The 16,965-nt window shown below is 38.9% G+C and overlaps 1 protein-coding gene across 2 annotated transcripts in view; it reads right to left on the bottom strand.

Annotated features, from left to right (window-relative positions):
• pcxb (pyruvate carboxylase b) overlaps window positions 1–16,965 on the bottom strand; it is a 239,641-nt gene that overhangs the window by 49,458 nt on the left and 173,218 nt on the right. For both annotated transcript variants that reach the window (XM_084406108.1, XM_084406109.1), the window contains 4 exons: window positions 9,174–9,318; window positions 8,969–9,058; window positions 1,226–1,447; window positions 813–969 (listed from right to left, as the gene is read on the bottom strand). In XM_084406108.1, the coding sequence (XP_084262234.1) occupies window positions 813–969; window positions 1,226–1,447; window positions 8,969–9,058; window positions 9,174–9,318 (614 nt within the window). The remainder of the gene's footprint in view (window positions 1–812; window positions 970–1,225; window positions 1,448–8,968; window positions 9,059–9,173; window positions 9,319–16,965) is intronic.

Genomic DNA, 16,965 nt, shown 5'->3' with positions numbered 1-16,965 from the left:
AACAAAATTTGCAAACTAACGTTAGTGAAGCGGCCAGAGTTTTGGCCAGTGTTCTGCCACCACCTAAACTCTGCCCACAAAAAACTTCACCATGTTTACTAACTGAAAAGGGGTCTATATCCTAGCTGTGCAAAAGGCAACCCGCGTTCAAATCTCTCAGCTCAAGGTTCAGGCTTATTTGTTCATTAATAATGTCATCAGCAACTAGTCGACGTTGACTCGACTTTGATCACATAAATGTCGACTGAAGAAAAATCTGAAGTCGTTCAACCCCTAACATATACACACACAAACTTTGATGTTAAATGTGATTAATTATGATTAACTGATTTGACAGCACTAATTAATGAATATGTGCAGCTTCACCAAAGCTGTTGGGAGATTATTGGTGTATTTGTTACATTTGTAAGCATTATTTTCCTAAAATGAAAGCATAAGAAAATCCTACCTACTGCATCCACATGCAGATTACTGCAAAAATAGCATTAAGTATCAGCTTAATACTCAAGTTAATATATTAAAAAATTAATGTAAAGAGCACTACAACTGTGTTTACTGCTGCAACGGTATCAACTCTAACTCTCAATACATGCATTGCCTTCTATTGTGTGTGTATGTGTGTGTTGTTCATATTGTGCCTACAAATGTAATCACCTAAATTGTGTAAACAAGCCAACAGCACCAGGGAAAGCTTAATAAGCATACTAAATAATATCTTAAAAAACATTTAAATATGCAGAAAGGTTTCTGTGAGGGAAGGATTAGGAGTAGAGGATGGAAAATAACATTAGCCAATGTGTGTGTGATCTCACTTGAACACAGCATTATCAGGGTAGTTTGTGTATCCCACAGCATTGGCTCCACGTAGTAGCATCTGAAATGGGACGTTGGGAATCAGAGCTCTGAGCTCCTGGAGTCTCTTCCATGGACACTCCCACAGAAAACGCATCGCTACATCAAATGTAGCTCCTAGAGACAGAAAGAGAGATTTTAAGGTCATGCCAAAGACTGAAGTGATATCAAAGGCTGAATTGATCCTCAGTAATCCAACACACACACAGAGCTGAGGAACATCTAAAAATCACTGAAATACACAGACAATAAACTTAGTGACCCAGAACATTCAATAACTGCTAATTTGAAATAGAGTAATTATTTAATTAATTCACCACTTCTGTGTGAATGTATGTGCATTAGGAAATGACTTTGTGAATGTGTCACGTGCCTCCCCAGTTCTCCAAGCTGAAGAGGTTATTGAAGTTGTGGCTCACAAAGGGAGCAATCTTCTTGAGGTCATGTGTCCTGACGCGAGTTGCCAGCAGAGACTGGTGGGCGTCTCTGAAAGTGGTGTCCATCAGTAGAAGACCCTGATGCTCTCGAATTGCCCGTGCAAAACCCTCTGGACCCTCTTTCAACAGGACTTCACGGAAGCCCATGGGTGGCTCACCTAGACAGAAAAAAACAAAGTGATTTTTGTACACAGCACACCTATAGTAGGGGACTATTAGGGGTTTACAATATTTACAAAAATTATGATCTCAATATTTTCTAGGATTTTGTTGATAAAGATGATGAGATTAAATAGTGTATTTTTGTATTTAAGAAATTAAATTATACATTAAATATGAAACTAAAACCACCAGTAAGTGAAGGTTATTCACTTAATTAGTGATTCATTGAGCCATTCACTCAACCGAGGAAAGAAGCACGGGTCATAATTACTGACAGTTAAAAAAAAAAAAAAAACTGTTTTCCCTCAGCTTTGTTTAGAAATATTTTAGTAGGGGAAATGTCTCGGTTAACCCTCGTTCCATGAAGGAGGGAACGGGAGATGTAACGTTGATGTGACAATGTAATTGGGATCACTTCAGGGAACCCTATCAACTTCGAGCGTCTACAGAACGAGCCAATGACCGTTGGCGTGCATGAATCGTGTCACACCACACGCCCCGCCCCGCTGCGCGGGTATAAACAGGAAGTGGGCGCACGCACACATTGTTTTTCACTGAGGAGCCGAGATCGTGACGGTCGTACAGCGATGGTCAGCAAAGGTGGCGTGATGACGTAATTGGGATCCCAAGGAAAACACCATGGTTGCTGCCACACCCAGTGCCCTACGCCTCCGTTTTTGGGTGCGTAGGGTAAGACTTTGAACTGATATGCCCATCCCACGAACGCAAAGTGACGAAACAGTCTGTGTCGAGGGAGAATCGAGACATGGAAGAATGCGTCCTTCAGGTCGATCGCTGCAAACCAATCTTGAGGATGGATGCACTTGAAAATGCATTTCTGCGTAAGCATCTTGAACGGCAGCCTGTGAAGGGAACAGTCCAGGACACGCAGGTCCAAGATTGGTCGTAACCCACTGCCTTTCCTGGGAACAATGAAGAACGGGCTGTAGAAGCCGTGTCTTCATATCGGCTGGAGGAACCGGCTCGATTGCGTCCTTCGCCAGTAGGACTGCGATCTCTGCCCTGCCCGGGGGCCAGTGGTAGAACAGAAACAAAAGGAACCAAAAGATTCTCCGCCCGGCCCTCCACCGGGGGAAGGAGCGGTGCCTTCGCCATCTCCTGAAGAGCAGTCTGATCCACCTCTGGGTCGCCCGTCTCAAATTCGTTTGCAGGGTCGGCAGCAGCCTGGACGGGCGGGGTCGACTTCCTGCGGTTTGCTCCACGCTGAGATCTGGGTGGTTGCTGCTGCTGAGGTTTTGCGGGAGCAGAGGATGCCTCAGAAGGTCGACCTTGGCGACGAGCAGACGGAGGGTCTGCGGCCGGGTGGGGGCAGCAGCGGTCCGCCGGGGCAGGATGTGTCGGATGGCCTCCGTTTGCTTCTGGGTGGCTGAGAACTGTTGGGCAAAGCTCTCAACCTCGTCGCCGAACAACCCAACCTGGGACAGAGGGTCATCCAGAAGGGGCCGCATGGAGCGTACGCCAACGGTCATTGTCTCGTTCTGTAGACACTCGAAGTTGATAGGGCTCCCTGAATTGATCCCAATTATGTCGCCACGTCGACGTTATGCCGAACGTGAGCGACTGAAAGGGAACAGAGCAAAAACAGACTTGTGTCTAAAATGTAGCTCACAACATTAACTTTTATTTAACAAATCTGATATTCTGAAAAACAGCACTCTTGCTCGTGTGATATTGCTTAACTATGGCCTCGTTTACACTGCAGGTCTTGATGCCCAATTCTGATTTGTTACCTTTATCCGATTTTTTCGATCGTCCGTTTACACGTTCTTTCAATTGTGACCCATATCCGATTCATGTGTTTACACTTGCCATACTATCTGAAACATCACGCATGCTTAAAGGGGGTTCTTGCACAGATGGACGAACGTGAAATATGCTTGATGCAAGCTTTGCGATATAGCCTATGCGAAGTTCGCCAAACATCACCATGATTTTGAGGCGGAGGAGGACGAAAAGGGGCATCATCATTGCGCATATGTTTCAGTTATGTGTGCGAGAGAGATCTCAGGACTGGTGGGAGCATATTGTGGCGGGCTTTAAGAGCAGTAGGCCCGAAATTTTAGGATGAGCGAGCAAGCCAACCTTTGATATGTTGTGTCAACGTTTGTCCATGTTTGGTTGGGCCATCCTTCCCTTTGCAGATGCACGTCGGGGTTGCTCTCGTCATTAAACCGCAGAGACGTAGCCTAATGCCTTAGAAAATCCGATCTGCCTGTTTACATGACAGTCGCATTGGCACATATCGGATTTATTTCCACATATGAATGAGGCCTGAAACCGATCTCAAAATATCCGAATGCATGTGTTTTGTTCCCGTTTACACTGTCATAGAACACATCCAATCTGTGTCACATATGAGCAAAAAATCGGAATTGGGTCACATTTCACTGACAATGTAAACGAGGCCTATATGACATGATATAAATATATGATAAAAACTCATATGGGGCATTTTTGCCCCCCGTGTTTTAAATTCTGGAGGCATTCACATTGCATTCTAATAAGTTAAAACAGTGAACATGTGCATTCTTAAGGAGTCTTTTTGTTTGTTTTTGGGAAAGTGACATAGCTTTGTGTCACAAAGGGAGTGACATAGCTACTTGATAATGTCAACTCGCACATAATTAAAACAACAATTAAGATAGTATCATAGATACATATCACACACCCAAGGGACTGTATCTACTATTTATCTACTATTAACAATTGACTGATTGGATTGATGTTGCAGTAGTCTGACTGCTTCTCATTGTGGGCCTGTCACATGTACGGCTTTAAAACAGGTGATCAATTGAATGAGTGCTACTGACACTTCTCACTGATTTCCTGTCATGCAGCGTTTCATTTGGCATCCGATCAAAGTAAATACGAAATAAGAACAGCAACAGCACATGAATATTTGCTGAGGAGAACAGGAAGAAAAAGTTGTGCTGAGCAGCTAACGCCAGACCATGTTTCTCTGCTAAACCTTTTACATATGTGCATTGTTTTTCTGCCTGGAGCTCACGGGATAGTAGCAAAGCTACGAGAACCCACCAACCTCAGACTCAGGGAAATTCCTACTATTCATAGGTCTCAGATGTGGCAGTTTGAGAGGCCATTAACCCAGGAGGCAGGGGGTGGCGCCACTAACTTTCATTACAAATAAAGTTGAACTAGGGGTGGGTGATTTGACCAAAATCTTATATCATGATATGAGATTTTTCATTTCACGATAAATATATATATCATGATATAGTTATTTTTGCTATAAATAAGGTTTTTATGATATAAAAATGTTTTGATACCATTTTATTACAAAAACTAATATTAGCCTAAAAAAAGAAAAGAAAAAACTACTCAAGCTTACTGAAGACAAGTAAACAAACAGTACTAATATAAGAACAAAGACACTAATTACAAGCATAGTAAAAAGTGAAAAACAAATGAAATAGACCTACCTGAAAACCTTAAAGCACTAAATAAGAAATACTAAGATACATAAATTGTATAAATCAAATGTACATGAGAATCGGCTTCATGAATGCGTGAAACAATATTAGTAAAAGGAGCTCTTTTTCACTACTTATTGCACTTCAATGGTTTAAAAATCACTTCTTTTTACACTGCAGTGCTTAAAAACATGCAAATGATAGCTTTCGTGATGGCGTAGCACGGTAATGTCAAGTGAGCAAATTTCTACCAGTTAATTGTGTCTACCGGACCGGTATAATATCACCCACCCCAAAGCCGAACATACTGACTCTCTCTATTAACGCAAATGAGGCAAACACCTAAAAATTATATAAAAAAACAGGTGGGCCGCTAGCTTATTCAAGCAAAAATAAAAGTAAATCATGCTGTCCAATGAGAGAAGGAGTGTGAGATAAAAAAGGACGGGGGAGACCGTTGATAGAAATGCAATTAGTAAGACATTGATGCATAGATTTGCATATTTCACGGCATACATACACCCACATGTAAGTTTAAATGTATGTGCCCCTGTGGGAATTTCTCTGCATGGAATGCTGGCGGGCAAATGAAAGGAGAGATGAAGGCCAAAGCCTATTTATCGCTCATTGTGTGTCTGATACACACATGCAACACACACAATGCTAAGGAGCATCTCATGAGGCTTGGGATACACCTACCACAGATGTGACCTACTTACACAGACACATACATTTTTTATCCCATGAAATACCTTTTCCATACACACACCTACATGCACGGCACATATTTGGTCCAGTTGTGTAGGGGGACAATTTTGTATATGCTCTACAAACTACAACCAGTTCCAATGAGAACTCTCAGATAAAGCACTGAGAACAGGAAGAAAGTGGGAAAACTTTTTTTGGATACACATACATATATGCACACCAGGGGATCCATCAGGGGTCCTTTGGGAAAATCTTCTTTTTTTTTTTTCTTTTTTTTAAACACATCATGTTCAACAAACAAGAATAAAGGTAAGCCAATGAGAATAGGAGAAAATTGGCTAAATTAATTGCACACACATATGCATACACACACCTATCCCTCAGGAATCTCTCGGTCTCTCTCTCACACAAACATACATGCAGAGGGAGCATGGTATGCGGCTCACACACACCTAAACCCCTGTAATGAGATTTCTAATGTGACCGGATCCCTCTTTCATTTGGCAGAGGGAAGGAGAGAAGGGAAGGATTAAAGCTGCATTATCACACTCTAGTCCATCCACAGAGAGAGAAAAAGAGAGAGAGAGAAGAGGATGGGGGAGTGCTGCCAATGTTTAGGGCAGCTATAAACATGAGTATGAATTCCACAAACATCTGTTGTGGTACACTTTTGATGTGGCAAGTGTGTTTGTGATACGTGTGTTTAGAGTTGGGGAGTAGCTAAACTATGCTACAAAATTAAAGGGGTAGTTCAGTTAAAAATTTCAATTCTTATCAGTTACACTTTATTTTGATGGTCCCCTTTAGACATTCTGTTACCTACAGGTAATGTTGCACAAACATATCAACGAGGCTTGCTGCGATAGTCGGTGTTACCGCTGTTATGCAGTGTTTAACCGCAAAACCGTTTTCATCACTTTGAAAACCGTTTCCACCCCACATTCATTTTAATTTTTTATAGTTAGAGAACAGACACTACAATTAAAAACTGAACGAGTCTGCTCAATTCAGCGTGTGTGTGATTCTGCCTAACGAGAGTCGGTGTGTCGAAATTACGCTAATTCGAAAGCAAAAGTAAAATGTGCACGACCACACGGACATTTATAACATTGCGTGTCCACTGGCGCGGAACGAGTGAGTGTTTTCAGCTAATTCCTGACTTCCTTAGCTCAACTTTCATAGGAATTAAATTGAAAACGCTCGCTCTGCTCCGCGCCAGTGGACACGCACTATAAGTGACGATACCAGTGTCGATTAACTGGTAGGAAAATTTCCTCATCGTCACACATACCTAAAGTCAACTAACTCTCATTAGAGTATTAGTTGAGTATTAGTAGACTGTTATAGGGTTAGGGTTTGTAGAATAAGTTGACATGAACTTGCAAAGTAATTTATTGTCAGTAGACTGTCTGTTGGGGTAGCATCAAAATAAAGTGCAGATATTAAGAAGACAAATCTACTAATACTCTAATGAGAGTTAGTTAAAATGTATGTGTAATGAGTCACACTTTAGATTAGGGTACAATTCTCACTATTAACTAACTATTAACTATGACTTTTGCCTAAACTCCTAATTACTGCTTATTAATAGTTAGTAAGGTAGTTAAGTTTAGGTATTGGTTAGGATTAAAGGTGAACTAAGTAACTTTTTTTACCTTAACTGAACAGCTTCGGAGTCATTGGAATGGTTATATTACTTATTTCGGGTTGAATGGTGGTCGTTTCACACCCCCCTGGTGCCCCTAAAGCGGAAAATGCGCACTTGCAACTTTGAGCCGGCGGGTCGCCGGCCGCCGCGTCAGGAAGTCTCGCGTGATATCAGGTCTCGCGATGTAAACAATTGCTTTACGGCCAAAAGAAATCTGCTAAAATGCTGTCATTATTGCGCTCCCTCACGCTGTTCGAACCCGAATGAAGAAGACGTTTTAAAGAATGTCCCATCTGCTTTGATGTCGTTGATCTACTAGCCTCTGGTGTCTGAGAATAGCCAACGAGTTTTTACAACAGTGTTGTCAAATATCTATTCCCAAGCTGTGGGGGGAGCTCTAGAGAGAAACCTGCGAGCAAAAAGCGAGAATACAGCGAAGAAATCCCGAAGTTACTGAATGCAGCTTTAAGGGATGTAGAATATGGTCATGCAGAATAAGGCATTAATATGTACTTTATTAGTACTAATAAACAGCTAATATCCAAGTAACATGCATGCTAATAAGCAACCAGTTAATAGTGAGAATTGGACCCTAAACTAAAGTGTTAATTTAGGCTTTTATTCACATATAAACAATGATTAATGCACAGACGTGTGCATACAAATTTGTGAATGAAAGCTCAAACATGCTAGACGTACAAGAACAAACAAACTCATTTACAAACTTTTTGAAGCTTGAAAGTTTTGGTGGAATGAGACACAAATCTCTTAAAGGGTACATGACATGAGAAATCAAATCTTCATTTACACTTTATAATAATGTTCATATATAAATAATTTACAAGTTATTAGTTAATGATGAACTAATCCTTTACAAAACATGACTACATTCATAAATTATTAAGTGATATGCTAACATTTTATGAATGTTTTAATTCAAAGTAATTTATTAATTTTTATTTAATGATGAACTACTTTATAAAACATGACTATACGTTAACAAATTATTAAGTGATATACTAACATTTTATGAATGTTTTGTTAATTTAGTTATAAGTAATTTATAAGTTATTAGTTAATCATGAACTAATTATTTACAAAACATGACTATAAGTTCATAAATTATTAATAAGTGGCATTCTAATGACTTACAAATGTGTTGTAAGTTATCTTAAAAAAAATTGTAAATCAAAATAAACAGGTTGCTAGTAAGATGGTTAATAATAAGTTATTAGTTGTTATATTATTAATCACTTAAAATCATTTAAATATTTGTGTCAAAATTGGATTAGTATCTTAATAAACAGAGGTTTATCATGAACAAATGATGAACAAACGATTTAAAAAATACATTTTTAAGAGGTGTAATTTATTTACTATATTAAGTAACTTGTTTGTGTGTGTGTGTGTGTGTGTTTATAGGTGTATGTGTGTGTGTTTGTAAATGTTTTTCTATCCCGCTGGGGACTTGTGTCACTGTGGGGACCTAAATTGAGGTCCTCATGAGAAAATAAGCTTATAAATCACACAGAATTAGTTTTTTTGAAAAGTTTTGTGTGATGGGTAGGTTTATGGGTAGGGTTAGAGTAAGGGGATAGAATATACAGTTTGTACAGTATAAAAACCATTATGTCTATGGAGAGTCGGAGTCCCCACAAAGATAGTGAACCAGACGTGTGTGTGTGTGTGTGTGCATGTGTTTGTCATACCCAGAGAAACAGAAAGAACGACTGGATCAACAGATGAGGATTTGGCTTTAACTGGAATAGGAGTCATGGGTCCATTTACCATGATGTGACCTGTGGAGAAATACAGCAGATGTTTAAACACAAATGCACTTTCACACATTTTAGGCCATCACAGGTGCAACACAATGATAAATGCACACACGCACACACACATACACACACTGACCCAGATAGTGCAGAAGTTTCTGGGCTCTGTTCTGTGTTGGTTTGAGGTTGAAAAGTTCCTGGTTCTCATCAATAAACTGGGTGTCAACTGTGGCATACAGGAACTGGCTATTGCTCAATACATTCTGCAGGAATGGGATATTAGTCTGAAAGAGAAAAAGGAGTGATTTAGATTATCAGCTGATAGTCACAACACATGCATTTATTCAATATGTTTGGCAGTTGAACACATTAACTAGTACAAGATGTCAGATGCTCTTTACAGCCACCATATGAATAAGTCAGTTTGGGATGCCCAAACTTTACCAACTAAGAGCAACCAACAAATTCCTGAAATCACATGCTTTATCCATTTGCAAAATGAGACCTGATGACACTGATTATCCACCATCAAATCATAAGTAAATACAAATAAACAATACAAGAGCAAGTTCCAGGAAATTCCAACAATTACCAAATAGATACTTCAATTTTCTGTGGAAATATGTAAATAGTGCTTGCATGTGCAAAGCTGGCCATTGTTATACAATTGCTAAGATGTTCTGAATGATTTTAGAGTGCAATTATGTGGTTGCAATGGTGTTTTTATACAGTCATTAAGGTGTTCCGAGTAGTTTTAGAAAGTAGTTATGTGGCTGTTAGAGTGTTGTTGTACAGTCTCTAAGATGTGCTGAGTGGTTTTAGAGCAGGGATGGATAATTCCGGTCCTCGAGATTTTAGCACCATCCCTAATTAATCATTACCTGCTTGTAATTTTTAAGTAATCTTGAAGACCTTTGGTTAGATTATGAGTTGTGTGTTAGATGTGTTTGATTAGGGATGTTGCTAAACTGCAGAAATGTGGTTGTGCAGTTGCTAGGGTGTTGCTATACAGTTTCTGAAGTGTTAGTGGTTTCAGAGCGTGGTTGTGTGGCTTCTAGGGTGTTGCTATGCAGTTGCAAAGGTGTTAGTGGTATCAGAGTGTGATTATGTGGTTCCAAAAATGTTGTTATATTGTGGTTAATGTATTCTAAATGGTTTTAAAATGTTGTTATGCAGTTGCTAGGGTGTTTCTGTGCAATTGCTGTGGTGTCTGTGGTTTCAGAGTGTTGTTATATGGTTTGCTAAGGCATTGCTATGCATTTGCTAAGATGTTCTGAGGGGTTTTAGAATTTGGTTGTGCAGTTGCTAGGGTATTGCTTTACAGTTGCTTAGGTGTTAGAAGTTTCAGAGTGCGTTTATATGGATTGCTAGGGTGTTGCCAGCAGTTGCTAAGGTGTACTGAGTGGTTTAATAATGTGTTTATGTAGTTTCTAGGGTGTTTTCTATGCAGTTGTTAAAGTGTTAATAGTTTCAGAGTGTGGTTGTGCAGTTGCAAATGTGCTAGTGGTTTCAGTGTGTGGTTATGTGGTTGCTAGAGTGTTGCTATACAATCACTAAGATGTTTTGAGTGGTTTTAGAGTGTGGTTGTGCAGTTGCTAGGGTGTTGCTATACAGTTGCTAAGGTGTTAGTGATTGCAGAGTGTGTATATGGATTGCTAGGTTGTTGCCAGCAGTTGCTAAGGTGTACTGAGTGGTTTTATAATGTTGTTATGTAGTTTCTAGGGTGTTGCTATACAGTTGCTAAGGTGTTACTAGTTTCAGAGTGTTACTACAGTATGTAGTTGTTAAGGTGTTAGTAGTTTCAGAGCGTGGTTGTGCAGTTGCAAAGGTGCTTGTCGTTTCAGTGTGTGGTTATGTGGTTGCTAGAGTGTTGCTATACAATCACTAAGATGTTTTGAGTGGTTTTAGAGTGTGGTTGTGCAGTTGCTAGGGTGTTGCTATACAGTTGCTAAGGTGTTGCTATACAGTTGCTAAGGTGTTAGTGGTTGCAGAGTGTGGTTATGTCATTGCTATGGTGTTGCTATGTGTTCTTAGTGTGTGCGCATACTAGGGTCTTGCTAGGTGGTTGCTAGGTGGTTGCATACTGGAACAAGACAAAGAGCTTACACAGGTCTATATCATATTTTGGTATGGCTCGGGTCACATGCCAAAATTCATGTCTTTGAGTTTTGTTTTTCATCCTGTTTTATCATCCATCTAATCCTAAGTATGAAAAATAGTTCTGTCATGACAACTCTCGGAGTGATTGGCATGGTAATGGGTATGACAATGTTGTATGTTTGGTCTTGGCGGAATAGATCTGCTACGCTGCTGCTGCTACGGCAGAGCAAGTAACGGACTTGCTACTGCCAATACATACACGACACGCTGCTGCGAGCAAGTAAGACATGCTGCTTCTGTACAATATAGCGTTCATGAATGACACGTCACAGATCTATACAGGTGGAGGAGGGGAAGGTGGAGGGTTTCTGAAAGCGCGCTGCACTGCTAAGGCAAATGCTACTCAAGTATTTGAAGGTTGAGCAGTGAGCTCATTGGCTACTGATACGGCAGGAACCAATCAGCTGCGCCCAATAGATAACGATGTGATTATGGACAGGTGAGTAAAATGACCTATTAGCCTGCATTATCTAGAGTTTCATGACAGAACTTTGTAGTTATATTTTCCTTAGCAAGCACCACTTATGACAACAAACAAACAAATACACACACAAACAAACACAATGCAGAACATTATTCTAGATGCTGACAAAGAACAAAGCATCAAGTTGGCCCATGATTGTCCACTTCAGTGACAGTGCTTTTAAGTACTCTCACAGGGCGTGGGAAGTTTAAATTGTAATCTGTATTGTCTGAAAGCACTCAGTTCTTTCCTGATGGCTGCTATAAATGCATTAGCATTTTGAGACAGCTGCAGTTCAGGCCATAACAGAACTCCTGCACTGGAATGGGCCCCTAGACTGCAGCTATCAAAACAGCAGTGTACACCGCTCACTGCACCAATAAACACTGTTTTAGTGTATGCAATGGGGCATGAGACAGGAATGCGTGTGTCATATGACAAAGAGAAACAAGTACAAAAAAGAGAGATTTGGGGTTTGTGTGTGTTTTATGTGACACACAAAGAGATCTAGAAAGTGTAAAGGGACTATAGGAGAGACAGAAGATGATGTGTCAAAGTAAGAATATAAAAAGGATCTTGTGGAAAAAGGAATGATGTCAGATCTGAATTCAATCCCTTTTCAGAGTTGACTATGCTGACTGATAATTGTCTCTATGTTGCCTACAGTATATCCATGTATACACACACACACACACACACACACATGGATGCCCTTAACTCCCATACAGTACGTCACACATTGTGTTCTACAAAGGGATCAAAACTCAATTACCCACCAAAACTTGAGAGAAAATAGGGGATTTCTCCAGAGGATTCAAATGGAAGCTGAAGAGTTAATGGAGGATTTAATGTAGTTTTCCATCCTATTCTTCTCCTGCTTGGATCTAACGTGATGAATGATGAACTCATGAAGTGCTGAGGAAAGATCTGAAAAGTCCCGAATGAGAGAATGACTGGGGAAATGAATGTTACTGGTCTTGCACCTGTATGTTGGAGAGGACAAGAGTTTGGTTGAGATATGGCAAGAAATGTCTTGCTTTCTCTGTCTTTTTTTGCCATGTCATTGTTGCTTTAATTTGGCTGTTGTTCATTCCTGTCAAGCCCTGCATGGTCAAATTCAGTCTCTGTCTTTGCTTTTTTGGCTTCATTTAACAGATCAGCCTTCACATCAGTCTTATCTCTCTATTTCTCTCAAATTGTTTTCTGTTTAATCATGTCAGTCTTTTGATAGAGAAGTCTCTCATTTATATATGCTTCTTGGTCTTCATTATTTCTACTCCTTGATTCCATTTCAATCGATTCAATTCAATTCAATTCAGTTTGATTCAACTTATTATTCCTGATCATTGATTCAATTCAGTTTGATTCGACTTGACTTGATTTGACTCGTTATTCCAGCTCCAGTTCCAGTTCGGTTTGACTCGAACCAAACTCAATTTGACATATTATTCCTGATCATTGATTGATTGCAATTCAGTTCTGTTTGGTTTGACTAATTTTGACGACTTCATCATTGTTTACTTCAGCTTGGTTCGGCTCAACTTGACTCATTACTATTATTATTCCATAAGAGTTTAACATTAATTTAATCTAAAGGGATAGTTCTTCCAAAAATGAAAATTCTGCCATAATGTACTCACCCTCATGTCATTCCAAACCCATAAAACTTCTGTTCATCTTCAGAACATATTTTTTTTATCATAATTTTTGTCCATCAATTAAAGTCTACACAACAAATAAATCTGATTACTTTTGATGTCCAACTTTCTAAAGTGAGTAGTGATCAACACACATACTGCTCATCATATGTAAACACGGTAGCTCAAAAAAGCTGCATGATACGCGAGAACAAACCTCATTGGTTCTTACACATTGGATCTTTCGTTTTCCATATTTGATGTTCTCAGTGTATGTGCGTTGATCAATATTTATATGTGAATAAAAGTCAAAATTGAATCTGTTCATCATATAAAGCAATGGACCATTGGATTAAACCATTGGATTCATGTGAGTTGCATTTACAATGTAACTTAAATGTTTTTGGTGAACTATTACTTAAGTGTAAAGAAATCTTTAATGTAGACTTTATGTATGTATGACAAACAAGACAAATTCTAATAAGTATAAAGGACACTTGAGCACATGTTCTAATCTACAGAGAATTAAGAAATGCTTGTGATCTTATAACTTGCAGAAGTCCATTATTCCATTATTTCCATTATCTCTCTCTCTCTCTCTCTCTAAATGTTTGAGTATTAGTTAAGTACTTCAAATTTCCAAACAGCCCTGTAGCAAAGTGTGCCTATTTCAAACAGGTCTGCGACTGTCCACAATCTCTTTATTTGCAAACAAACAAATAAACAAATTACAATGAATGCATACAATTCTATGCAAAAAGGTCTGAAACAGTTTAATGAAAGGCCTTTATTTGTCTGTCTAGTGGGGTGTGACAAGGTAAAGTATATATCTGTTCAAGAACAAACACAGTTCTAAGAAAAGAACTCCACAAACAAAACACACATACACATTCTTTCAAAATGTGTGAAGCCATTAGTGCATGCCTGTCAAGTAATCCATCTATTCATCTGTCTCTCTCTTTCTCTACTAAACTGCAAAAGTGTATTAGTGGAGATGGTAAACAGACAACACTCCTCTTAAGACGTACGCCAGAAACTTTCAGTGCAAAGCAAACAATGTTTATAACATGCGCTGTCCGTGGTGCTGAACTGAGTTAGAGAGCACGAGACAAAACAAGGAAGAGTTTGACGGTGAGCGTGACACTGTCTCTGTGATTAATTGTCTTCGTTTTTCATTCGCAAGTGTTATGGCAATGGTGTGAATGTGTTATGACTAAACGTGTGTGAGGATGGGGGAGGAACTAAATATAGAGAAACACAAAACACACACATTGCTCTATCAAACAGACAGACAGGGTGGGGGTGGAGGCCCTTCTGCACAGTGTGAAAATAAGTAGCCGTTGACTATTATGGGTTTTTCAATGTCCTAATGCAAAACCGATAGAGCGGTTCCAACAGCATTAGAACACTTAAGCCAGCTTTCACAAATGTATATATGTCTTTGCAGTAAATAACAAACAAATAATTAGGGATGCACAATATATAAATTCCATGTCAGTCATCAGTTGACATTAGTTGTTTAAAATTTGGCCAATACCGGATATTTAATTGTGTACACATTTCTGACTATCCAATGCTCACTGCAAGTTAATTTTTCAAACACTTCACGTGTAATCTGTAACATATTTTGAAGGAGTTTGCATTTTCGTCCAATACCTTTTAAAGTTGAGATGCTTAAATTCATATGTAACAACTAAAACTACTCTTTTTTTTTTTTTTTGTACAATTTAACCTTTTCTATAGACACACACAAAATAGAGTTTTAATATTGATGCATCAGTGCATCATAGATATATTTACATTTTCCAATTTCTGTATCTGAATATCCATGAATAATGTATGCAACTTTCTTCCAATATTGTTTTGACTGTTTGACTTTAACACTTTGTGTTAAAACAATATTTCTTCCAATGTTGTTTTAACACAGTCCATTGTGTTAAAAATGTTGCTCTTTAGTTATGGCTACAAACTCTCAGAACTAACACACTCCGCACCGCACAAGCACTGTAATTCTCTTTATTTATGGTTGCGATGCAGCCAATCAAAGATGAATGACATAAAACTGACATTTCTCCCAAAATTCAACCCAACAGCTCAAATTATAAATTATTATTATAAGCTTACTATTGTGAATCAGGTTAAAGCAAGTAGACACAAGGCAATTTTGAACACTGTTTTTTGTACTTCCTCAGTAACTGATTTTGTTCATTTTTAAACCCCAAAATCTCCTGTACTGCAGCTTTAATGATTCCACTTCAGATCTACACATATATGTTGCTGAACATTTACAATATTTACTCGAAATTCACACACACACACAAAAAAAACACTGGAACACAAGGGAGAGTGACTCTTCTGTTCATTAGACACAGTTTGTTGGCTAATGCAGATAATCTTATGTCATCTAAATATCATCAGATGAATCTACCTGCCCGCTCAAGTATAACAATGAAGAAAGATATGAGGAAGGAGTGCTGGTTTTTCAGTTGTGTTACACACCACTGCAGCCTCTAATCAACAGAACAAATGAGGTGTGTCACATCTGAATAATCTTAGCACCTCATACACAATAAACACACATATGCATATCTAAACAAACTGCTTTTCTAGGATGGATGCACGGTTGCTGTATATTTATTATTAGTCGGGTGTTGATATGTTGTTGACGTGTGAGTCTGTTTTTATTGTGGTGTCTTTGTGTAAATGTGTTTGAGTGTGGTGTGGTATTGGTTTGTGTTTGCTAGAACGTGACCACCGTTCTCAATATCATTATGGAAATAAACCAGCCAAAAGATATTGTGAAATGCTTTTTAAAATGAAAAATGACACCAATGAAAATCTAAAACTCTCCCTTAAGATAACACCATTCCATATTATCTCTCTCTCTCACTCTTTCTCTCTCATTACTCTGTATGTGTTTGCCTTTAACTAGGTAAATTGGAAGGCTGTTCATAACTCATCTAGTCTTATAATAACTAATAAGACAAGACAAATATAGCAAGCAGAGACTGAGAGAGGTGCCCAATGATGGTGCAACTGAGTAAATCACACACACACACACACACACACACACACACACACACACACACACACACACACACACACACACACACACACACACACACACACACACACACACACACACACACACACACACACACACACACACACACACACACACACACACACACACACACACACACACACACACACACACACACACACACACACACACACACACACACACACTCTCTCCCTCACCTTCCTTCTATTTCAAAGACATACACAAATTTCACACGTTTGCTTTTCATGATGGAGCCTTTCCACTGACTTCTATTGTTTTTCAACTGAGCTAATGATATTTCCTATCCTCTAAATCGAACACTCACGAAAACAGAAATTGGCTCATTTAATATATTTATTAAGCTGATTTCCTCATGGAGACCATTTTATGCAGGTGATTTTAAGGTTTACCGTCTTTGCAGGGACATTTAACAATGTAGGCAAAACAAACACATAAATAACAGACACCTTCATTCAAACACAAAATAAACTGCAATATTAGCAGGTAAACATTATCTCTTGTATATGTCATGTATGAACATCGTTAAACACTGTAAGAGTGTTTAGGGCTGAAAAAATCTTATTAACAGCAGGCAGCTGTACATTTT

The sequence above is a fragment of the Rutilus rutilus genome, assembly GCF_951802725.1.
Source record: "Rutilus rutilus genome assembly, chromosome: 3".
NCBI lineage: Eukaryota > Metazoa > Chordata > Actinopteri > Cypriniformes > Leuciscidae > Rutilus > Rutilus rutilus.
The sequence above is the reverse complement of the archived record's forward strand: the minus strand, read 5'-3'. Positions and strand labels throughout refer to the sequence as shown.